The 25,325-nt window shown below is 43.6% G+C and overlaps 1 protein-coding gene across 1 annotated transcript in view; it reads right to left on the bottom strand.

Moving 5' to 3' along the window:
• LOC306918856 (transmembrane protein 216-like) overlaps nt 1-23,409 on the bottom strand; it is a 32,568-nt gene extending 9,159 nt beyond the window's left edge. Inside the window, exons 1-3 of the mRNA XM_079531710.1 lie at nt 23,337-23,409; nt 6,452-6,465; nt 3,359-3,452 (exon numbers count right to left, since the gene is read on the bottom strand). Of these exons, the coding sequence (XP_079387836.1) occupies nt 3,359-3,452; nt 6,452-6,465; nt 23,337-23,346 (118 nt within the window). The 5' untranslated portion in view covers nt 23,347-23,409. The remainder of the gene's footprint in view (nt 1-3,358; nt 3,453-6,451; nt 6,466-23,336) is intronic.
• Nucleotides 23,410-25,325: the final 1,916 nt, after the last annotated feature.

Raw genomic sequence — 25,325 nt, 5'->3', positions numbered from 1 at the left:
CTGTTAACTGTGAGTGGACGACCCAATTAAGCATTACACTTGTTTACAACAGGGTCCACCATGTTCAATTCATCAAAACATTTAGAGACGTACAAATAGACACTTCTATAGACAGAACAGGAATTCATCATAAAGGAGGTAAAAAGGGAAAAGAAATATATACAGTGAGGGGAAAAAGGGGGGGGCGGGGGGGTGGGGGGATTCAGATTTTACAGGGGCCAGTTTCGAATTGCAGCCATCCGTAGGTGCCCTTTGAGAGCGGTTTTGAAGGAGTCAAGGGATTCGCATGTCTTAATGACAGTTGGTAGGGCGTTCCACATTTTGGTGGCATAGGAGCGAAAAGAATTTAGTCCCTTGTTTGTGCCGAATCTGGGTTGTACATGGTTCGTTGCACTCCCTCTGGTGACAATTTAAATCATGATTGAATCACAATTTAAATCATGATTGAATCACAATTTAAATCATGATTGAATCACAATTTAAATCATGATTGAATCACAATTTAAATCATGATTGAATCACAATTTAAATCATGATTGAATCACAATTTAAATCGTGATGCAAACAGAAGATCTACAAATGATTTTTGTAGGAGATTTACAGTTTTCAGTCTTTGCTACTGTGAGAGAAGAACATTAAAGGAGAAAGAATTAAAATACTGGATTTGAGAAAAAAGTCTGGAATGTCTTAAAAATCGTGAAAAATCGTATCGTGAACCTAGTATGGTGATTCAAATCATATCTATATCTTTCTGTAGCTCCAGATGATCCCTGTTGTTGACCTGTCTGTCTGTCTGTCTGTCTGTCTGTCTGTCTGTCTGTCTGTCTGTCTGTCTGTCTGTCTGTCTGTCTGTCTGTCTGTCTGTCTGTCTGTCTGTCTAGCATCAAATGCTGGATGAGTGAGAACTTTCTCAAGCTAAATGAGGATAAGACAGAAGTTCTCATAATCGGTTCTAGTGAGCAGAAATAATCAATAATAAGCAGACTTGGCAACCTGACTGTAGAAAGTAACAGTACAGTAAAGAACCTGGGGGTCATTATTGATTCTGAATTGAATTTTAATTCACACATTAATCATGTTACCAAGATCGCCTTTTTTCATCTTAGAAATATTGCACGAATCAGAGCTTATTTGTCATTGGACGATGCAAAAACGCTAATCCACGCCTTTGTTTTTACTGAAATGCACTTTTTTCTGGACTGCCTAAGAAAACAACTGACAGATTACAACTTGTCCAAAACGCAGCAGCCAGAGTTTTAACTAAAACTAAGATGAGAGAACATATTACTCCAGTTTTAGCTTCACTGCACTGGCTTCCGGTTGTTTTTAGGATTGATTTTAACATTATTTTACTTGTTTATAAAGCTCTCAATGGTCTTGCACCTTCCTACCTACATGACTGTCTGTCTAAATATGTCCCAAACCCTCCTACCTACATGACTGCCTGTCTAAATATGTCCCAAACCTTCCTACCTACATGACTGCCTGTCTAAATATGCCCCAAACCTTCCTACCTACATGACTGTCTGTCTAAATATGTCCCAAACCCTCCTACCTACATGACTGCCTGTCTAAATATGTCCCAAACCTTCCTACCTACATGACTGCCTGTCTAAATATGCCCCAAACCTTCCTACCTACATGACTGCCTGTCTAAATATGTCCCAAACCTTCCTACCTACATGACTGCCTGTCTAAATATGCCCCAAACCTTCCTACCTACATGACTGCCTGCCTAGATATGTCCCAAACCTTCCTACCTACATGACTGCCTGCCTAGATATGTCCCAAACCTTCCTATCTACACGACTGCCTGCCTAAATATGTCCCAAACCTTCCTACCTACATGACTGCCTGCCTAAATATGTCCCACACCTTCCTACCTACATGACTGCCTGTCTAAATATGTCCCAAACCTTCCTACCTACATGACTGCCTGCCTAAATATGTCCCAAACCTTCCTACCTACATGACTGCCTGTCTAAATATGTCCCAAACCTTCCTACCTACATGACTGCCTGTCTAAATATGTCCCAAACCTTCCTACCTACATGACTGCCTGTCTAAATATGTCCCAAACCTTCCTACCTACATGACTGTCTAGATATGTTCCAAACATTTGCATGTTCTCCCCGTGTCCCCTAGGGTAGGTACCCTCACATGTTCTCCCCGTGTCCCCTAGGGTAGATACCCTCACAAAAAACCAACTCCCACTGTACCTTCCACAGGCAGCCTCTGTAGTTTAATAAACTCCCACTGTACCTTCGACAGGAAGCCTCTGTAGTTTAATAAACTCCCACTGTACCTTCCACAGGAAGCCTCTGTAGACATTTTTAAAGCGCAGCTCAAGACCCACTTCTACACTCTTGCTTTTAGTTGATCTTTGAAATTCCTTGTTATTCATGTCCTCACTGTATTGCATTACTGCTATTATTTTAATGTTTTATGCCTTTCTTTTCTTTTTTCCTCCATTGCTCTGTAAAGCACTGAGCCCTCAGCCAATAGGAACACACCTTTATAGATGAACATGAGTCCCTCAGCCAATAGGAGCATACCTTTATAGATGAACATGAGGCCCTCAGCCAATAGAAACACACCTTTATAGATGAATATGAGTCCCTCAGCCAATAGAAACACACCTTTATAGATGAACATGAGGCCCTCAGCCAATAGGAACACACCTTTATAGATGAACATGAGTCCCTCAGCCAATAGGAGCATACCTTTATAGATGAACATGAGGCCCTCAGCCAATAGAAACACACCTTTATAGATGAACATGAGTCCCTCAGCCAATAGAAACACACCTTTATAGATGAACATGAGGCCCTCAGCCAAAAGGAACACACCTTTATAGATGAACATGAGGCCCCTCAGCCAATAGGAGCATACCTTTATAGATGAACATGAGGCCCTCAGCCAATAGAAACACACCTTTATAGATGAATATGAGGCCCTCAGCCAATAGAAACACACCTTTATAGATGAACATGAGGCCCTCAGCCAATAGAAACACACCTTTATAGATGAACATGAGGCCCCTCGGCCAATAGGAACACACCTTTATAGATGAACATGAGGCCCCTCAGCCAATAGGAGCATACCTTTATAGATGAACATGAGGCCCTCAGCCAATAGAAACACACCTTTATAGATGAACATGAGTCCCTCAGCCAATAGAAACACACCTTTATAGATGAACATGAGGCCCTCAGCCAATAGAAACACACCTTTATAGATGAACATGAGGCCCCTCAGCCAATAGGAGCATACATTTATTGATGAACATGAGGCCCTCAGCCAATAGAAACACACCTTTATAGATGAACATGAGGCCCCTCGGCCAATAGGAACATACCTTTATAAATGAACATGAGTCCCTCGGCCAGGAAGAAAACGTAGGAAAACCAGGAGTTGAGGAACAGCAGGATCTGGAGAGGACTGGAGGACAGCTGGTCACATAATGTTAAGGATAAATATAATACATTTATATACATGTATATAGATTATATACATGTATTTAGATTATATACAATATAGACAGGACTGGAAGACAGCTGATATACACTGTGTTAAGGACTGGAAGACAGCTGATATACACTGTGTTAAGGACTGGAAGACAGCTGATATACACTGTGTTAAGGACTAGAAGACAGCTGATATACACTGTGTTAAGGACAGAAGACAGCTGATATACACTGTGTTAAGGACTGGAAGACAGCTGATATACACTGTGTTAAGGAGAAGACAGCTGATATACACTGTGTTAAGGACTGGAAGACAGCTGATATACACTGTGTTAAGGAGAAGACAGCTGATATACACTGTGTTAAGGAGAAGACAGCTGATATACACTGTGTTAAGGACTGGAAGACAGCTGATATACACTGTGTTAAGGACTGGAAGACAGCTGATATACACTGTGTTAAGGACTAGAAGACAGCTGATATACACTGTGTTAAGGACAGAAGACAGCTGATATACACTGTGTTAAGGACTGGAAGACAGCTGATATACACTGTGTTAAGGAGAAGACAGCTGATATACACTGTGTTAAGGACTGGAAGACAGCTGATATACACTGTGTTAAGGAGAAGACAGCTGATATACACTGTGTTAAGGAGAAGACAGCTGATATACACTGTGTTAAGGAGAAGACAGCTGATATACACTGTGTTAAGGACTGGAAGACAGCTGATATACACTGTGTTAAGGACTGGAAGACAGCTGATATACACTGTGTTAAGGAGAAGACAGCTGATATACACTGTGTTAAGGAGAAGACAGCTGATATACACTGTGTTAAGGACTGGAAGACAGCTGATATACACTGTGTTAAGGACTGGAAGACAGCTGATATACAATATAATATGTAAGGCAGTGGTTCCCAAACTTGTTCATGACAAGGACCCCCAAATCGACACTAATTATCCCGCGGACCCCCCATTTGAAAAGATATGCCAGGGACCCCCATAAGAGCAGATCTTTACGGCTCTAGCAGTGATTCTCAACCCGTTTAATTTCAAGGACCCCCAGTTTGACATGCGTTAGTCTACGGACCCCCATTTAATGGCATTTCTGTCTCTGAGACCCCCAATTTATATTGTAAAATCAATGTTAATTTAACTCTGAGAGTGTACAAATGGAACCAAATGGACCCGTTTGGTCCATTTGGTTCCATTTGTACACTCTCTCAGAGTTCCTGGGGGTCCCCGCACCCCACTTTGGGAACCCAACGATGTAAGGGATATGTGTGTGTGTGTGTGTGTGTGTGTGTGTGTGTGTGTGTGTGTGTGTGTGTCAGTAAATCAAGCGGGGCGCAGCAGGTGCTCCGAGGGTTTGATTAGCCAGAGGTCTGTTTATAGAGCGGAGCGGTCTGTTATAGAGTGGTCTGTTATAGAGTGGTCTGTTATAGAGTGGTCTGTTATAGAGCGGTCTGTTATAGAGCGGTCTGTTATAGAGTGGTCTGTTATAGAGTGGTCTGTTATAGAGCGGTCTGTTATAGAGCGGTCTGTTATAGAGCGGTCTGTTGTAGAGCGGTCTGTTATAGAGCGGTCTGTTATAGAGCGGTCTGCTATAGAGCGGTCTGTTATAGAGCGGTCTGTTATAGAGCACAGCGGTCTGTTATAGAGCGGTCTGTTATAGAGCGGTCTGTTATAGAGCGGTCTGTTATAGAGCGGTCTGCTATAGAGCGGTCTGTTATAGAGCACAGCGGTCTGTTATAGAGCGGTCTGTTATAGAGCGGTCTGTTATAGAGCACAGCGGTCTGTTATAGAGTGGTCTGTTATAGAGCACAGCGGTCTGTTATAGAGCGGAGCGGTCTGTTATAGAGCGGTCTGTTATAGAGCGGTCTGTTATAGAGCGGAGCGGTCTGTTATAGAGCGGTCTGTTATAGAGCGGAGCGGTCTGTTATAGAGCGGTCTGTTATAGAGTGGTCTGTTATAGAGTGGTCTGTTATAGAGCGGAGCGGTCTGTTATAGAGCGGTCTGTTATAGAGCGGTCTGTTATAGAGCGGAGCGGTCTGTTATAGAGCGGTCTGTTATAGAGCGGAGCGGTCTGTTATAGAGCGGTCTGTTATAGAGCGGAGCGGTCTGTTATAGAGCGGTCTGTTATAGAGCGGTCTGTTATAGTGGTCTGTTATAGAGCGGTGTTATAGAGTGGTCTGTTATAGAGCGGAGCGGTCTGTTATAGAGCGGTCTGTTATAGAGCGGTCTGTTATAGAGCGGTCTGTTATAGAGTGGTCTGTTATAGAGTGGTCTGTTATAGAGTGGTCTGTTATAGAGCGGTCTGTTATAGAGCGGAGCGGTCTGTTATAGAGCGGTCTGTTATAGAGTGGTCTGTTATAGAGTGGTCTGTTATAGAGTGGTCTGTTATAGAGCGGTCTGTTATAGAGCGGAGCGGTCTGTTATAGAGCGGTCTGTTATAGAGCGGTCTGTTATAGAGCGGTCTGTTATAGAGCAGAGCGGTCTGTTATAGAGCGGTCTGTTATAGAGCGGTCTGTTATAGAGCAGCACAGCGGTCTGTTATAGAGCGGTCTGTTATAGAGCGGTCTGTTATAGAGTAGAGCGGTCTGTTATAGAGCGGTCTGTTATAGAGCGGTCTGTTATAGAGCGGAGTGGTCTGTTATAGAGCGGTCTGTTATAGAGCGGTCTGTTATAGAGCTGAGCGGTCTGTTATAGAGCGGTCTGTTATAGAGCGGTCTGTTATAGAGCGGTCTGTTATAGAGCGGTCTGTTATAGAGCGGAGCGGTCTGTTATAGAGCGGTCTGTTATAGAGCGGTCTGTTATAGAGCGGAGCGGTCTGTTATAGAGCGGTCTCTTATAGAGCGGTCTGTTATAGAGTGGTCTGTTATAGAGCAGAGTGGTCTGTTATAGAGCGGTCTGTTATCCAGAAATAACACACATGAATTTGGCGATAGAGGACGTGAAGATGAATCCATTTAAAAGGATACGATTAGTTGTCTGCCTGCAAAGAGACCAACAGACACAGATCAGATGTTAAGCCACGTAAACCTCTACAACACTAACAATATGACAGGTTGCATCACACAGATTGATTGATTGATTGAATATTTTATTAGGCAACATATAAATGCAAACAGCACAATGTACAGTCAGGCATTTTTTTTGTCCGAAAAAGGATTTCACCGAAGAAAGACCTTGCGGCCTTGTTTCCATTCGGGTCCCATCCACTCACACATGACATGAATAATAATTTAACACAGTAACAACAGTTGATATAACAGCATATCAATTTCCTCTAAACATGAAAATATACAGTATGCATAGGTTGGGGCCGAAGTTAATCGGAAGGGGATTATTAGTATAAAGAGGCTGGGGCGATCACCTCCTCTCCCTTTGACCTGCTGATAGGTGAATCTTTAGGCCTGTCTTGAAGGAAGCCAGAGATTTGTTTGTTTTGAGGGATGGGAGGAGGGCATTCCACACCTGGGTAGCAGTGCTTTGAAAGGTGAATTTGCCCATATTTGTTTTATAAATGGGTGGCACCAGATCGTTGTTCAGAGATCAGATGTTAAGCCACGTAAACCTCTACAACACTAACAATATGACAGGTTGCATCACACAATAGTCACACATATCCAAAACAATAATGCCATACTATACAAATTGAAACCCATTGGCAACCATAGTTCACTTTACCAGCTGTACGGCTTCCTCATACTTCCATACCTAACTTACTGTGTGGAAGTATGAGGGAGTGCATATCACCTTCATTTATACTCCTTATGAGGGAGTGCATATCACCTTCATTTATACTCCTTTAGTATGAGGGAGTGCATATCACCTTCATTTATACTCCTTTAGTATGAGGGAGTGCATATCACCTTCATTTATACTCCTTTAGTATGAGGGAGTGCATATCACCTTCATTTATACTCCTTACTGTGTGGAAGTATGAGGGAGTGCATATCACCTTCATTTATACTCCTTTAGTATGAGGGAGTGCATATCACCTTCATTTATACTCCTTTAGTATGAGGGAGTGCATATCACCTTCATTTATACTCCTTTACTTACTGTGTGGAAGTATGAGGGAGTGCATATCACCTTCATTTATACTCCTTATGAGGGAGTGCATATCACCTTCATTTATACTCCTTTAGTATGAGGGAGTGCATATCACCTTCATTTATACTCCTTTAGTATGAGGGAGTGCATATCACCTTCATTTATACTCCTTTACTTACTGTGTGGAAGTATGAGGGAGTGCATATCACCTTCATTTATACTCCTTTACTTACTGTGTGGAAGTATGAGGGAGTGCATATCACCTTCATTTATACTCCTTTAGTATGAGGGAGTGCATATCACCTTCATTTATACTCCTTCCACTGTGTGGAAGTATGAGGGAGTGCATATCACCTTCATTTATACTCCTTCCACTGTGTGGAAGTATGAGGGAGTGCATATCACCTTCATTTATACGCCTTCCACTGTGTGGAAGTATGAGGGAGTGCATATCACCTTCATTTATACTCCTTTACTGTGTGGAAGTATGAGGGAGTGCATATCACCTTCATTTATACTCCTTTATGTGTTTAAGTATGAGGGAGTGCATATCACCTTCATTTATACTCCTTTTACTGTGTGGAAGTATGAGGGAGTGCATATCACCTTCATTTATACTCCTTTACTGTGTGGAAGTATGAGGGAGTGCATATCACCTTCATTTATACTCCTTTACTGTGTGGAAGTATGAGGGAGTGCATATCACCTTCATTTATACTCCTTTATGTGTTTAAGTATGAGGGAGTGCATATCACCTTCATTTATACTCCTTTATGTGTTTAAGTATGAGGGAGTGCATATCACCTTCATTTATACTCCTTTTCAATGTAGCCAAGGTTACAATACACAAAATACAGTCAAAAAACAATACATCAAACATTATAAATCAGGATAAATTACAAAGGAACTTTATACAGAACAACCATCAGTAAAATAGATTAATTAAAGCAGGAGCAAGGATGGCAGGGAGCTCAGTTTGAACTGACCTAAGGATGGCAGGGAGCTCAGTCTGAACTGACCTAAGGATGGCAGGGAGCTCAGTTTGAACTGACCTAAGGATGGCAGGGAGCTCAGTTTGAACTGACTGAAGGATGGCAGGGAGCTCAGTCTGAACTGACCTAAGGATGGCAGGGAGCTCAGTCTGAACTGACCTAAGGACGGCAGGGAGCTCAGTTTGAACTGACTGAAGGATGGCAGGGAGCTCAGTTTGAACTGACCTAAGGATGGCAGGGAGCTCAGTTTGAACTGACTGAAGGATGGCAGGGAGCTCAGTTTGAACTGACCTAAGGATGGCAGGGAGCTCAGTTTGAACTGACCTAAGGATGGCAGGGAGCTCAGTTTGAACTGACTGAAGGATGGCAGGGAGCTCAGTTTGAACTGACCTAAGGATGGCAGGGAGCTCAGTTTGAACTGACCTAAGGATGGCAGGGAGCTCAGTTTGAACTGACCTAAGGATGGCAGGGAGCTCAGTCTGAACTGACCTAAGGATGGCAGGGAGCTCAGTTTGAACTGACCTAAGGATGGCAGGGAGCTCAGTTTGAACTGACCTAAGGATGGCAGGGAGCTCAGTCTGAACTGACCTAAGGATGGGAGGGAGCTCAGTTTGAACTGACCTAAGGATGGCAGGGAGCTCAGTCTGAACTGACCTAAGGATGGCAGGGAGCTCAGTCTGAACTGACTGAAGGATGGCAGGGAGCTCAGTCTGAACTGACCTAAGGATGGCAGGGAGCTCAGTCTGAACTGACTGAAGGATGGCAGGGAGCTCAGTTTGAACTGACCTAAGGATGGCAGGGAGCTCAGTCTGAACTGACCTAAGGATGGCAGGGAGCTCAGTTTGAACTGACCTAAGGATGGCAGGGAGCTCAGTTTGAACTGACCTAAGGATGGCAGGGAGCTCAGTTTGAACTGACCTAAGGATGGCAGGGAGCTCAGTTTGAACTGACCTAAGGATGGCAGGGAGCTCAGTTTGAACTGACTGAAGGATGGCAGGGAGCTCAGTCTGAACTGACCTAAGGATGGCAGGGAGCTCAGTCTGAACTGACCTAAGGATGGCAGGGAGCTCAGTTTGAACTGACCTAAGGATGGCAGGGAGCTCAGTCTGAACTGACCTAAGGATGGCAGGGAGCTCAGTTTGAACTGACCTAAGGATGGCAGGGAGCTCAGTTTGAACTGACCTAAGGATGGCAGGGAGCTCAGTCTGAACTGACCTAAGGATGGCAGGGAGCTCAGTTTGAACTGACTGAAGGATGGCAGGGAGCTCAGTTTGAACTGACTGAAGGATGGCAGGGAGCTCAGTTTGAACTGACCTAAGGATGGCAGGGAGCTCAGTTTGAACTGACCTAAGGATGGCAGGGAGCTCAGTTTGAACTGACCTAAGGATGGCAGGGAGCTCAGTCTGAACTGACCTAAGGATGGCAGGGAGCTCAGTTTGAACTGACCTAAGGATGGCAGGGAGCTCAGTTTGAACTGACCTAAGGATGGCAGGGAGCTCAGTCTGAACTGACCTAAGGATGGCAGGGAGCTCAGTTTGAACTGACTGAAGGATGGCAGGGAGCTCAGTTTGAACTGACTGAAGGATGGCAGGGAGCTCAGTTTGAACTGACCTAAGGATGGCAGGGAGCTCAGTTTGAAAGAGTTTTGGAAACTAACATTAATCCTGTATTTCTGTTACAAAAAAAAAGCCATAAGATTAATAAATAAATGGGACTACCTAGAGCCAACAAATCCACTCTTTATTAAACACATTTTGGGCGGGAACCCCTTTTGGTGTTAGCATTATGTTATGCTTTAGCTATTGAAGAATAGCAGATCTACAAGCTCATAGCGCGCCGCCGAGTGGCGCGCTACGAGCTTGTAGGCCTGCTATTTTTGAAAAATCGAAGAACGACTGACATAGAAACATAGCTTTTTCAGAAAACTGTCAGGATGTAGAAGACATTTTTAGAATCTGATCTCACGTCAAAATGGGTTAAAAATAAAACCCTTAAATTAGAAGACCTATAGAGCGTCGCAGTCCCGCCGCCTACCAGGGCCCAGGAAATGATTCTCCGTTCATTTTCCTCATAGACATTTCCGAAAGTATTTATTTAAAGACGTTTACGCCGCGGACAGCCGGCTCGAGTCGTGACAAATCATGACAACAAACACAATTTTTTGGGCCGAACAAATAATTAGAAAGAAGAAAAAAACGGCACTTTTTTTGTTGTTTTTCTTCTTAGTAATTATTTGTTTGGTCCAAAATATTGTTTGTGTTGTCATGAGTTGTCACGACTCGAGTTGGCTTTGTCCGCAGCGTAACCGTCTTTAAATAAATACTTTTTGAAATGTCTATGAGGAAAAATGCATTGGGATTCATTTCTTGGGCCATTGTAGGGGGCGGGACTGCGACGCTCTATAGCTGACCTAAACACTGCCATCATAATGTACTAGGCCCATAGAAGACCTAGTTGACCTAAACACTGCCATCATAATGTACAAGGCCCATAGAAGACCTAGTTGACCTAAACACTGCCATCATAATGTACTAGGCCCATAGAAGACCTAGTTGACCTAAACACTGCCATCATAATGTACAAGGCCCATAGAAGACCTAGTTGACCTAAACACTGCCATCATAATGTACTAGGCCCATAGAAGACCTATAGTTGACCTAAACACTGCCATCATAATGTACTAGGCCCATAGAAGACCTATAGTTGACCTAAACACTGCCATCATAATGTACAAGGCCCATAGAAGACCTAGTTGACCTAAACACTGCCATCATAATGTACTAGGCCCATAGAAGACCTATAGTTGACTTAAACACTGCCATCATAATGTACTAGGCCCATAGAAGACCTATAGTTGACCTAAACACTGCCATCATAATGTACTAGGCCCATAGAAGACCTATAGTTGACCTAAACACTGCCATCATAATGTACAAGGCCCATAGAAGACCTAGTTGACCTAAACACTGCCATCATAATGTACAAGGCCCATAGAAGACCTAGTTGACCTAAACACTACCATCATAATGTACAAGGCCCATAGAAGACCTATAGTTGACCTAAACACTGCCATCATAATGTACAAGGCCCATAGAAGACCTATAGTTGACCTAAACAGTGCCATCATAATGTACTAGGCCCATAGAAGACCTATAGTTGACCTAAACACTACCATCATAATGTACAAGGCCCATAGAAGACCTAGTTGACCTAAACACTGCCATCATAATGTACAAGGCCCATAGAAGACCTATAGTTAACCTAAACACTGCCATCATAATGTACAAGGCCCATAGAAGACCTAGTTGACCTAAACACTGCCATCATAATGTACAAGGCCCATAGAAGACCTATAGTTGACCTAAACACTGCCATCATAATGTACAAGGCCCATAGAAGACCTATAGTTGACCTAAACACTGCCATCATAATGTACAAGGCCCATAGAAGACCTATAGTTGACCTAAACACTGCCATCATAATGTACAAGGCCCTAGAAGACCTATAGTTGACCTAAACACTGCCATCATAATGTACAAGGCCCATAGAAGACCTATAGTTGACCTAAACACTGCCATCATAATGTACAAGGCCCATAGAAGACCTAGTTGACCTAAACACTGCCATCATAATGTACAAGGCCCATAGAAGACCTATAGTTGACCTAAACACTGCCATCATAATGTACAAGGCCCATAGAAGACCTAGTTGACCTAAACACTGCCATCATAATGTACTAGGCCCATAGAAGACCTAGTTGACCTAAACACTGCCATCATAATGTACAAGGCCCATAGAAGACCTAGTTGACCTAAACACTGCCATCATAATGTACTAGGCCCATAGAAGACCTAGTTGACCTAAACACTGCCATCATAATGTACAAGGCCCATAGAAGACCTAGTTGACCTAAACACTGCCATCATAATGTACTAGGCCCATAGAAGACCTAGCTGACCTAAACACTGCCATCATAATGTACAAGGCCCATAGAAGACCTATAGTTGACCTAAACACTGCCATCATAATGTACTAGGCCCATAGAAGACCTATAGTTGACCTAAACACTGCCATCATAATGTACTAGGCCCATAGAAGACCTATAGTTGACCTAAACACTGCCATCATAATGTACTAGGCCCATAGAAGACCTATAGTTGACCTAAACACTGCCATCATAATGTACAAGGCCCATAGAAGACCTAGTTGACCTAAACACTGCCATCATAATGTACAAGGCCCATAGAAGACCTAGTTGACCTAAACACTACCATCATAATGTACAAGGCCCATAGAAGACCTATAGTTGACCTAAACACTGCCATCATAATGTACAAGGCCCATAGAAGACCTATAGTTGACCTAAACAGTGCCATCATAATGTACTAGGCCCATAGAAGACCTATAGTTGACCTAAACACTACCATCATAATGTACAAGGCCCATAGAAGACCTAGTTGACCTAAACACTGCCATCATAATGTACAAGGCCCATAGAAGACCTATAGTTGACCTAAACACTGCCATCATAATGTACAAGGCCCATAGAAGACCTAGTTGACCTAAACACTGCCATCATAATGTACAAGGCCCATAGAAGACCTATAGTTGACCTAAACACTACCATCATAATGTACTAGGCCCATAGAAGACCTATAGTTGACCTAAACACTACCATCATAATGTACAAGGCCCATAGAAGACCTAGTTGACCTAAACACTGCCATCATAATGTACAAGGCCCATAGAAGACCTAGTTGACCTAAACACTGCCATCATAATGTACAAGGCCCATAGAAGACCTATAGTTGACCTAAACACTGCCATCATAATGTACAAGGCCCATAGAAGACCTATAGTTGACCTAAACACTGCCATCATAATGTACAAGGCCCATAGAAGACCTATAGTTGACCTAAACACTGCCATCATAATGTACTAGGCCCATAGAAGACCTATAGTTGACCTGAACACTGCCATCATAATGTACAAGGCCCATAGAAGACCTATAGTTGACCTAAACACTGCCATCATAATGTACAAGGCCCATAGTTGACCTAAACACTGCCATCATAATGTACAAGGCCCATAGAAGACCTATAGCTGACCTAAACACTGCCAGCATAATGTACAAGGCCCATAGAAGACCTATAGTTGACCTAAACACTGCCATCATAATGTACAAGGCCCATAGTTTACCTAAACACTGCCATCATAATGTACTAGGCCCATAGAAGACCTAGTTGACCTAAACACTGCCATCATAATGTACAAGGCCCATAGAAGACCTATAGTTGACCTAAACACTGCCATCATAATGTACAAGGCCCATAGAAGACCTATAGTTGACCTAAACACTGCCATCATAATGTACAAGGCCCATAGAAGACCTATAGTTGACCTAAACACTGCCATCATAATGTGCAAGGCCCATAGAAGACCTATAGTTGACCTAAACACTGCCATCATAATGTACAAGGCCCATAGAAGACCTATAGTTGACCTAAATACTGCCATCATAATGTACTAGGCCCATAGAAGACCTAGTTGACCTAAACACTGCCTTCATAATGTACAAGGCCCATAGAAGACCTATAGTTGACCTAAACACTGCCATCATAATGTGCAAAGCCCATAGAAGACCTATAGTTGACCTAAACACTGCCATCATAATGTACAAGGCCCATAGAAGACCTATAGTTGACCTAAACACTGCCATCATAATGTACAAGGCCCATAGAAGACCTATAGTTGACCTAAACACTGCCATCATAATGTACAAGGCCCATAGAAGACCTATAGTTGACCTAAACACTGCCATCATAATGTGCAAGGCCCATAGAAGACCTAAAGTTGACCTAAACACTGCCATCATAATGTACAAGGCCCATAGAAGACCTAGTTGACCTAAACACTGCCATCATAATGTACAAGGCCCATAGAAGACCTATAGTTGACCTAAACACTGCCATCATAATGTACAAGGCCCATAGAAGACCTAGTTGACCTAAACACTGCCATCATAATGTACTAGGCCCATAGAAGACCTATAGTTGACCTAAACACTACCATCATAATGTACTAGGCCCATAGAAGACCTATAGTTGACCTAAACACTGCCATCATAATGTACAAGGCCCATAGAAGACCTATAGTTGACCTAAACACTGCCATCATAATGTACTAGGCCCATAGAAGACCTAGTTGACCTAAACACTACCATCATAATGTACAAGGCCCATAGAAGACCTAGTTGACCTAAACACTGCCATCATAATGTACTAGGCCCATAGAAGACCTATAGTTGACCTAAACACTGCCATCATAATGTACTAGGCCCATAGAAGACCTAGTTGACCTAAACACTGCCATCATAATGTACTAGGCCCATAGAAGACCTATAGTTGACCTAAACACTGCCATCATAATGTACAAGGCCCATAGAAGACCTATAGTTGACCTAAACAGTGCCATCATAATGTACTAGGCCCATAGAAGACCTATAGTTGACCTAAACACTACCATCATAATGTACAAGGCCCATAGAAGACCTATAGTTGACCTAAACACTGCCATCATAATGTACAAGGCCCATAGAAGACCTATAGTTGACCTAAACACTGCCATCATAATGTACTAGGCCCATAGAAGACCTATAGTTGACCTAAACACTGCCATCATAATGTACAAGGCCCATAGAAGACCTATAGTTGACCTAAACACTGCCATCATAATGTACAAGGCCCATAGAAGACCTAGTTGACCTAAACACTGCCATCATAATGTACAAGGCCCATAGAAGACCTAGTTGACCTAAACACTGCCATCATAATGTACAAGGCCCATAGAAGACCTATAGTTGACCTAAACACTGCCATCATAATGTACAAGGCCCATAGAAGACCTATAGTTGACCTAAACACTGCCATCATAATGTACAAGGCCCATAGAAGACCTATAGTTGACCTAAACACTGCCATCATAATGTACAAGGCCCATAGAAGACCTATAGTTGACCTAAACACTGCCATCATAATGTGCAAGGCCCATAGAAGACCTATAGTTGACCTAAACACTGCCATCATAATGTACTAGGCCCATAGAAGACCTAGTTGACCTAAACACTGCCATCATAATGTACAAGGCCCATAGAAGACCTAGTTGACCTAAACACTGCCATCATAATGTACAAGGCCCATAGAAGACCTATAGTTGACCTAAACACTGCCATCATAATGTACAAGGCCCATAGAAGACCTATAGTTGACCTAAACACTGCCATCATAATGTACAAGGCCCATAGAAGACCTATAGTTGACCTAAACACTACCATCATAATGTACTAGGCCCATAGAAGACCTATAGTTGACCTAAACACTACCATCATAATGTACAAGGCCCATAGAAGACCTATAGTTGACCTAAACACTACCATCATAATGTACTAGGCCCATAGAAGACCTATAGTTGACCTAAACACTACCATCATAATGTACTAGGCCCATAGAAGACCTATAGTTGACCTAAACACTACCATCATAATGTACAAGGCCCATAGAAGACCTATAGTTGACCTAAACACTACCATCATAATGTACTAGGCCCATAGAAGACCTATAGTTGACCTAAACACTGCCATCATAATGAACAAGGCCCATAGAAGACCTAGTTGACCTAAACACTGCCATCATAATGAACAAGGCCCATAGAAGACCTATAGTTGACCTAAACACTGCCATCATAATGAACAAGGCCCATAGAAGACCTAGTTGACCTAAACACTGCCATCATAATGAACAAGGCCCATAGAAGACCTAGTTGACCTAAACACTGCCATCATAATGAACAAGGCCCATAGAAGACCTATAGTTGACCTAAACACTGCCATCATAATGAACAAGGCCCATAGAAGACCTATAGTTGACCTAAACACTACCATCATAATGTACAAGGCCCATAGAAGACCTAGTTGACCTAAACACTGCCATCATAATGAACAAGGCCCATAGAAGACCTAGTTGACCTAAACACTGCCATCATAATGTACTAGGCCCATAGAAGACCTAGTTGACCTAAACACTGCCATCATAATGTACAAGGCCCATAGAAGACCTATAGTTGACCTAAACACTGCCATCATAATGTACAAGGCCCATAGAAGACCTAGTTGACCTAAACACTGCCATCATAATGTACTAGGCCCATAGAAGACCTATAGTTGACCTAAACACTGCCATCATAATGTACAAGGCCCATAGAAGACCTATAGTTGACCTAAACACTGCCATCATAATGTACTAGGCCCATAGAAGACCTAGTTGACCTAAACACTGCCATCATAATGTACAAGGCCCATAGAAGACCTATAGTTGACCTAAACACTGCCATCATAATGTACAAGGCCCATAGAAGACCTAGTTGACCTAAACACTGCCATCATAATGTACTAGGCCCATAGAAGACCTATAGTTGACCTAAACACTGCCATCATAATGAACAAGGCCCATAGAAGACCTATAGTTGACCTAAACACTGCCATCATAATGAACAAGGCCCATAGAAGACCTATAGTTGACCTAAACAATGCCATCATAATGTACTAGGCCCATAGAAGACCTATAGTTGACCTAAACACTGCCATCATAATGTACAAGGCCCATAGAAGACCTAGTTGACCTAAACACTGCCATCATAATGTACTAGGCCCATAGAAGACCTATAGTTGACCTAAACACTGCCATCATAATGTACTAGGCCCATAGAAGACCTATAGTTGACCTAAACACTGCCATCATAATGTACTAGGCCCATAGAAGACCTAGTTGACCTAAACACTGCCATCATAATGTACAAGGCCCATAGAAGACCTATAGTTGACCTAAACACTGCCATCATAATGTACAAGGCCCATAGAAGACCTATAGTTGACCTAAACACTGCCATCATAATGTACAAGGCCCATAGAAGACCTAGTTGACCTAAACACTGCCATCATAATGTACTAGGCCCATAGAAGACCTATAGTTGACCTAAACACTGCCATCATAATGAACAAGGCCCATAGAAGACCTAGTTGACCTAAACACTGCCATCATAATGTACAAGGCCCATAGAAGACCTATAGCTGACCTAAACACTGCCATCATAATGTACAAGGCCCATAGAAGACCTATAGTTGACCTAAACACTGCCATCATAATGTACAAGGCCCATAGAAGACCTAGTTGACCTAAACACTGCCATCATAATGTACTAGGCCCATAGAAGACCTATAGTTGACCTAAACACTGCCATCATAATGTACAAGGCCCATAGAAGACCTATAGTTGACCTAAACACTGTCATCATAATGAACAAGGCCCATAGAAGACCTATAGTTGACCTAAACACTGCCATCATAATGTACTAGGCCCATAGAAGACCTATAGTTGACCTAAACACTGCCATCATAATGTACAAGGCCCATAGAAGACCTATAGTTGACCTAAACACTGCCATCATAATGTACTAGGCCCATAGAAGACCTAGTTGACCTAAACACTGCCATCATAATGTACTAGGCCCATAGAAGACCTAGTTGACCTAAACACTGCCATCATAATGTACTAGGCCCATAGAAGACCTAGTTGACCTAAACACTGCCATCATAATGTACAAGGCCCATTGAAGACCTATAGTTGACCTAAACACTGCCATCATAATGTACAAGGCCCATAGAAGACCTATAGTTGACCTAAACACTGCCATCATAATGTACAAGGCCCATAGAAGACCTATAGTTGACCTAAACACTGCCATCATAATGTACAAGGCCCATAGAAGACCTATAGTTGACCTAAACACTGCCATCATAATGTACAAGGCCCATAGAAGACCTAGTTGACCTAAACACTGCCATCATAATGTACAAGGCCCATAGAAGACCTAGTTGACCTAAACACTGCCATCATAATGTACAAGGCCCATAGAAGACCTATAGTTGACCTAAACACTGCCATCATAATGTACTAGGCCCACCACAATATTCTTCCACCCTGCATGCAGGAACTGTTCAAACTTGAGAGACCAGGTACCAACTCAGGGGAACTGGTGTATTTAACCCATTTTGACCTGAGCTCGATTCTAAAAATGTGCTTCATCTAAATCCTAACAGTTTTTCTGAAAAACCCATGTTTCTGTATCAGTGGTGCTCAAACTTGTTCATGTCAAGGAGCCCCAGAATTATCTGTATTTGGCCGCCGACCCCCATCTGAAAATATGTTATTCCAGGAACCCCTCAGAAACAAAGATTTGAGTTAAAAACGTTCGCTCTGAAAGAATATATATTCAAAGATTTGTGCTGCATTTTCACGATTTTTCAAAAATAGCAGACCTACAAGCTCGTAGCGCGGTGCCGTGCTATGAGCTTGTAGATCTGCTATGTTTCAATAGCTAAATTATAACATAATGTTTAAAACACCAAAAGGGGTTCCCGTCCAGAATGGATTTAATAAGAGAAAAAACGCAATAACCAACACCAAAGATAAATGCGTATCCGTAAGAGGGGTGCGTCTATGGAACAGCCTGGATAAGGATTATCCTAGTTAGAAATAAGTATTAGTAAATATTAAAACCAAATAAACAAATACATTTAAATATATACAAATGCAATTATTTGTAAGTAATGTATAAATATTACAAAGAAGCGGTATATAGAGGGTCTGAGTCTTATCATTCCATACACAAACTCAATGTATAGACCAATTATTTGTTTACAAACATTGGGACTGGGCGCACGAGTGACTGCTCCATGTAATCAATTCCCAACAGATCTCAAAACCTGTTGTTTTGGGGAGCGCTGGTTTCAGTCCATTCAACCTCCTCTTGTGAGTTGGCTAGTGAGATTGATTGATTGATTGATTGAAGAATTTATTAACAGTTTGCAGAATTACAGTACATTTCAAGCACAAACTCAATACAAAGGCTGTTAACTGTGAGTGGACGACCCAATTAAGCATTACACTTGTTTCCAATAGGGTCCACCATGTTCAAATCATCAAAACATTTAGAGACGTACAAATAGACACTTCTATAGACAGAACAGGAATTCATCATAAAGGAGGTAAAAAGGGAAAAGAAACATATACAGTGAGGGGGAAAAAAAGGGGTGGGCGGTGGGGGGGATTCACGTTCAGCTCCGTTAATTTGTTTTTTTTCCTTGGAGGAGCTGCGTTGGGTCCCCAAGTTGGCTCAGTGGCCATACCTTGAGTTGGCTGTGTGGCCGCGACCGTCTCTTGTGTTGTCCTTGCGTTCGTGTTTGAGGGATTCCGATTTTACAGGGGCCAGTTTCGAATTGCAGCCGTCCGTAGGTGCCCTTTGAGAGCGGTTTTGAAAGAGTCAAGGGATTCGCATGTCTTAATGACAGTTGGTAGGGCGTTCCACATTTTGGTGGCATAGGAGCGAAAAGAATTTAGTCCCTTGTTTGTGCCGAATCTGGGTTGTACATGGTTCGTTGCCCTCCCTCTGGTGTTGTGGGATGCACCCTAGGAGACATTTATACTTCAAAGCGCAACAGTTTTGCGCACAGAGAACAGCTGATATACAAGCTCACATCGCATCACAGATGCGACTGTTGTGAGCGTAGAGGTCTGCGTGCGCGACACCATCGCGGGACGAAGCATAAATTATACTTGATGGGCTGCAGGTGCGCGTGCAGCCGTGATCATGAGCGCACCTCCCGTTCTTATGACAGCGACTGGAGCTGTGGTTTTGAGGACAACTGTTTTTAATTGCTATTATTGTTCAAACACACCAGAAACCAATGGATTACTTTGATGAATTGAACATGGTGGACCCTCTTGTAAATTGTAATGCTTAATTGGGTCATCCACTCACAGTTAACAGTCTTTGTATTGAGTTTGTGCTTGAAATTTACTGTAATTCTGCAAACTGTTAATAGATATTTCAATCAATCAATCAATCAAAGATTATATATTTCAAGGGCGAGAGATCACAATAAAAATCCTAATCATTCTTCCTCCACACTGGGAGAAAAACAGCATCTGAAAGTTTGATGAGGCATTTTTTACACGTGATGCAGTTAGAACCTTTCCATTGCATCTTATGAGAGGAAGGGTTCTATGCTATGCGCGCGCATCCTGTTTCTTATCAGTGTGACGACCATTTATTGATTCTCCACCTACAACTGCCCTTTTACCCGTCTGTAAAACAACTGCCCTTTTACCCGTCTGTAAAACAACTGCCCTTTTACTTGTCTGTAAAACAACTGCCCTTTTACCCGTCTGTAAAACAACTGCCCTTTTACCCGTCTGTAAAACAACTGCCCTTTTACCCGTCTGTAAAACAACTGCCCTTTTACCCGTCTGTAAAACAACTGCCCTTTTACCCGTCTGTAAAACAACTGCCCTTTTACCCGTCTGTAAAACAACTGCCCTTTTACCCGTCTGTAAAACAACTGCCCTTTTACCCGTCTGTAAAACAACTGCCCTTTTACCCGTCTGTAAAACAACTGCCCTTTTACTTGTCTGTAAAACAACTGCCCTTTTACCCGTCTGTAAAACAACTGCCCTTTTACCCGTCTGTAAAACAACTCCCCTTTTACCCGTCTGTAAAACAACTGCCCTTTTACCCGTCTGTAAAACAACTGCCCCTTTTACCCGTCTGTAAAACAACTGCCCTTTTACCCGTCTGTAAAACAACTGCCCTTTTACCCGTCTGTAAAACAACTGCCCTTTTACCCGTCTGTAAAACAACTGCCCTTTTACCCGTCTGTAAAACAACTGCCCTTTTACCCGTCTGTAAAACAACTGCCCTTTTACCCGTCCGTAGAACAACTGCCCTTTTACCCGTCTGTAAAACAACTGCCCTTTTACCCGTCTGTAGAACAACTGCCCTTTTACCCGTCTGTAGAACAACTGCCCTTTTACCCGTCTGTAGAACAACTGCCCTTTTACCCGTCTGTAGAACAACTGCCCTTTTACCCGTCTGTAGAACAACTGCCCTTTTACCCGTCTGTAAAACAACTGCCCTTTTACCCGTCTGTAGAACAACTGCCCTTTTACCCGTCTGTAGAACAACTGCCCTTTTACCCGTCTGTAGAACAACTGCCCTTTTACCCGTCTGTAAAACAACTGCCCTTTTACCCGTCTGTAGAACAACTGCCCTTTTACCCGTCTGTAAAACAACTGCCCTTTTACCCGTCTGTAGAACAACTGCCCTTTTACCCGTCTGTAAAACAACTGCCCTTTTACCCGTCTGTAGAACAACTGCCCTTTTACCCGTCTGTAAAACAACTGCCCTTTTACCCGTCTGTAGAACAACTGCCCTTTTACCCGTCTGTAAAACAACTGCCCTTTTACCCGTCTGTAGAACAACTGCCCTTTTACCCGTCTGTAAAACAACTGCCCTTTTACCCTGTCTGTAAAACAACTGCCCTTTTACCCGTCTGTAAAACAACTGCCCTTTTACCCGTCTGTAAAACAACTGCCCTTTTACCCGTCTGTAAAACAACTGCCCTTTTACCCGTCCGTAGAACAACTGCCCTTTTACCCGTCTGTAAAACAACTGCCCTTTTACCCGTCTGTAAAACAACTGCCCTTTTACCCGTCTGTAAAACAACTGCCCTTTTACCCGTCTGTAAAACAACTGCCCCTCCAGACCACATTTACTACATGGTGAAACTTAAGAAATGCAAATGCTTCTCCTCTCCTTTCCATGCCATTTGTTTGCTTTTCCCCCGAAGTTTGATTGATTGAAATATTTATTAACAGTGCAGAATTACAGTACATTTCAAGCACAAACTCAATACAAAGGCTGTTAACTGTGAGTGGACGACCAAATTAAGCATTACACTTGTTTACAAGAGGGTCCACCTTGTTCAATTCATCAAAACATTTAGAGACGTACAAATAGACACTTCTATATAGACAAAGAACAGAACAGGAATTCATCAAGTCTCCTGAACTTGAACACAGTATTTTGCTGAACTAATTTCTTTATAAATCCATGTTGTTACGCCTGCATCTCCACTAGCTAAAGAGGGCTGGGTTTGCACCCTGAAAATAGCAGATCTACAAGCTCTCAACGCGTCGCACTGCGGCGCGTTGTGAGCTTGTAGATCTGCTATTTCTGTCCATAAGTGTCCTCTTAGGGGATTCCAGCCCCTCCCCTCTAACACATCCCTGGGAGTAGAGGACATGAAGGTCCCTGATGTAAACAAGCCTTAGTGATGAATTGAACATGGTGGACCCTGTTGTAAACCAGTGTAATGCTCTATCAGTGTGTCGTCCACAAATTGTGGCAGCGGTGGCCGAACGGATAGCGGATCGGTCTTGATACCGGAAGGTCGCCAGTTCGAATCAGCGGTCCGACACGTTAAAATGACCACCGCTGAAGTGCCCTTGAACAAGGAATTGAACCACTACGATGAAATGTGTTCTATGAGCAGGGCCTGGCTGGAAACAAGTTCTTGAGCTTAGCCCAGATACCCTGGGTAAATATAGTAATCATTTCAATAACAGTCTTTGTATTGAGTTGTGCTTGAAATGTACTGTAATTCTGCAAACTGTTAATAAATACTTCAATCAAACAAACAATGATCAGATCTGACTCCAAGTCACAGTAATGAATTAAGTTACACACACAGTCACACACACACACTGCTGCAACTAGTTTTAAATGAGTCTGCTGCCCAGGAGGACGGTGTCTATGGAATGCATGTAATAATAATAATAATATTAATAATTAGAATTAATAACAAACAGTTATTTGTTTCTTTCTGTGATTTAATGCCATAGTTCAGAAGCTCCGTGCTTACCTGACGCCATCTTGAATCACCATGGAAACGGCTTTAGTTAGGGAGGAAGTGACGACATGGAGTCCAAAATCCCATAGCTCGGACGGACGGACACAGCGCGGCTCGGATCGCGCTGTGATTGGCTGATGGTTGGTTGTCACGGAGATAACTAAAGTCAGGTGTAACTTTTCTGAATCTGAATAAATAAAATACGATGTGGACATATATTGGCAGCCTCTGTAGACATTTTTAAAGTTCAGCTCAAGACCTACTTCTACACTCTTTTGATTGATCTTTTTCCTCACTGTATTGCATTACTGCTATTATTTTAATGTTTTATGCTTTGCTTTTCTTTTCTTTCTTCCTCCATTGCTCTGTAAAGCACTTTGAGCTGCATTTCATGTCATGAAAGGTGCTATTATACAAAGAGGCTTTTTTTCTTTATTGTAATTTGTGGAAATATGTAGATTTTTTTTAATAAAGGCAACTAACTGAATACTCAAATCAAATGGAAATATAAATAGGACTAATGATGATATTTTGAAACACAACCATATGTTGTCAATCAATTAGATAGACAGACAGACAGACAGACAGACAGACAGACATACAGACAGACAGACAGACAGACAGACAGACAGACAGCATGTATCTTATCGCTCTGTACAGGCAGGTTGTCTTACCCTGATCCTGACAGCAGGGGTCGCTGTAATTCCATTTATTCTCTCAGTAAAAGACTCCTGCATGTTTTATAATTACCACCAATAGTTTCCAGTGTTGTATTATTGTCACATTTCTCTGTTTCACTTCATGGTGTTAACTGTTAACTATAGTTGTACTGTTGCATGCTGGGCTGTGGGACCCCTGGGGACCCCCTGGAACCCCTTCAAGGACCCCTGGGGACCCCCTGGAGCCCCTTCAAGGACCCCTGGGGACCCCCTGGAACCCCATCAAGGACCCCTGGGGACCCCCTGGAACCCCTTCAAGGACCCCTGGGGACCCCCTGGAACCCCTTCAAGGACCCCTGGGGACCCCCTGGAGCCCCTTCAAGGACCCCTGGGGACCCCCTGGAACCCCATCAAGGACCCCTGGGGACCCCCTGGAACCCCTTCAAGGACCCCTGGGGACCCCCTGGAACCCCATCAAGGACCCCTGGGGACCCCCTGGAGCCCCTTCAAGGACCCCTGGGGACCCCCTGGAACCCCATCAAGGACCCCTGGGGACCCCCTGGAACCCCTTCAAGGACCCCTGGGGACCCCCTGGAACCCCTTCAAGGACCCCTGGGGACCCCCTGGAACCCCTTCAAGGACCCCTGGGGACCCCCTGGAACTCCCTCAAGGACCCCTGGGGACCCCTGGAACCCCTTCAAGGACCCCTGGGGACCCCCTGGAACCCCATCAAGGACCCCTGGGGACCCCCTGGAACCCCTTCAAGGACCACTGGGGACCCCCTGGAACCCCTTCAAGGACCCCTGGGGACCCCCTGGAACCCCTTCCCTTCAAGGACCCCTGGGGACCCCCTGGAGCCCCTTCAAGGACCCCTGGGGACCCCCTGGAACCCCTTCAAGGACCCCTGGGGACCCCCTGGAACCCCTTCAAGGACCCCTGGGGACCCCCTGGAGCCCCTTCAAGGACCCCCTGGAACCCCTTCAAGGACCCCCTGGAACCCCTTCAAGGACCCCTGGGGACCCCTGGAACCCCTTCAAGGACCCCTGGGGACCCCCTGGAACCCCTTCAAGGACCCCCTGGGGACCCCCTGGAACCCCCTTCAAGGACCCCTGGGGACCCCCTGGAACCCCTTCAAGGACCCCTGGGGACCCCCCTGCCAACCCTCCCAGCGGTCCATCCATCTCGCCACAAAACCTGTATAAACAATGAGTTGTAAGACTGATTCTGCATGTTCCTCATGTAAGACTGATTCTGCATGTTCCTCATGTAAGACTGATTCTGCATGTTCCTCATGTAAGACTGATTCTACATGTTCCTCATGTAAGACTGATTCTGCATGTTC

Source organism: Electrona antarctica (assembly GCF_951216825.1).
Source record: "Electrona antarctica genome assembly, contig: scaffold_251, whole genome shotgun sequence".
NCBI classification, from domain to species: Eukaryota; Metazoa; Chordata; class Actinopteri; order Myctophiformes; family Myctophidae; genus Electrona; species Electrona antarctica.
Note: the sequence above shows the minus strand (reverse complement) of the source record. Positions and strands in the feature narration are given on the sequence as shown.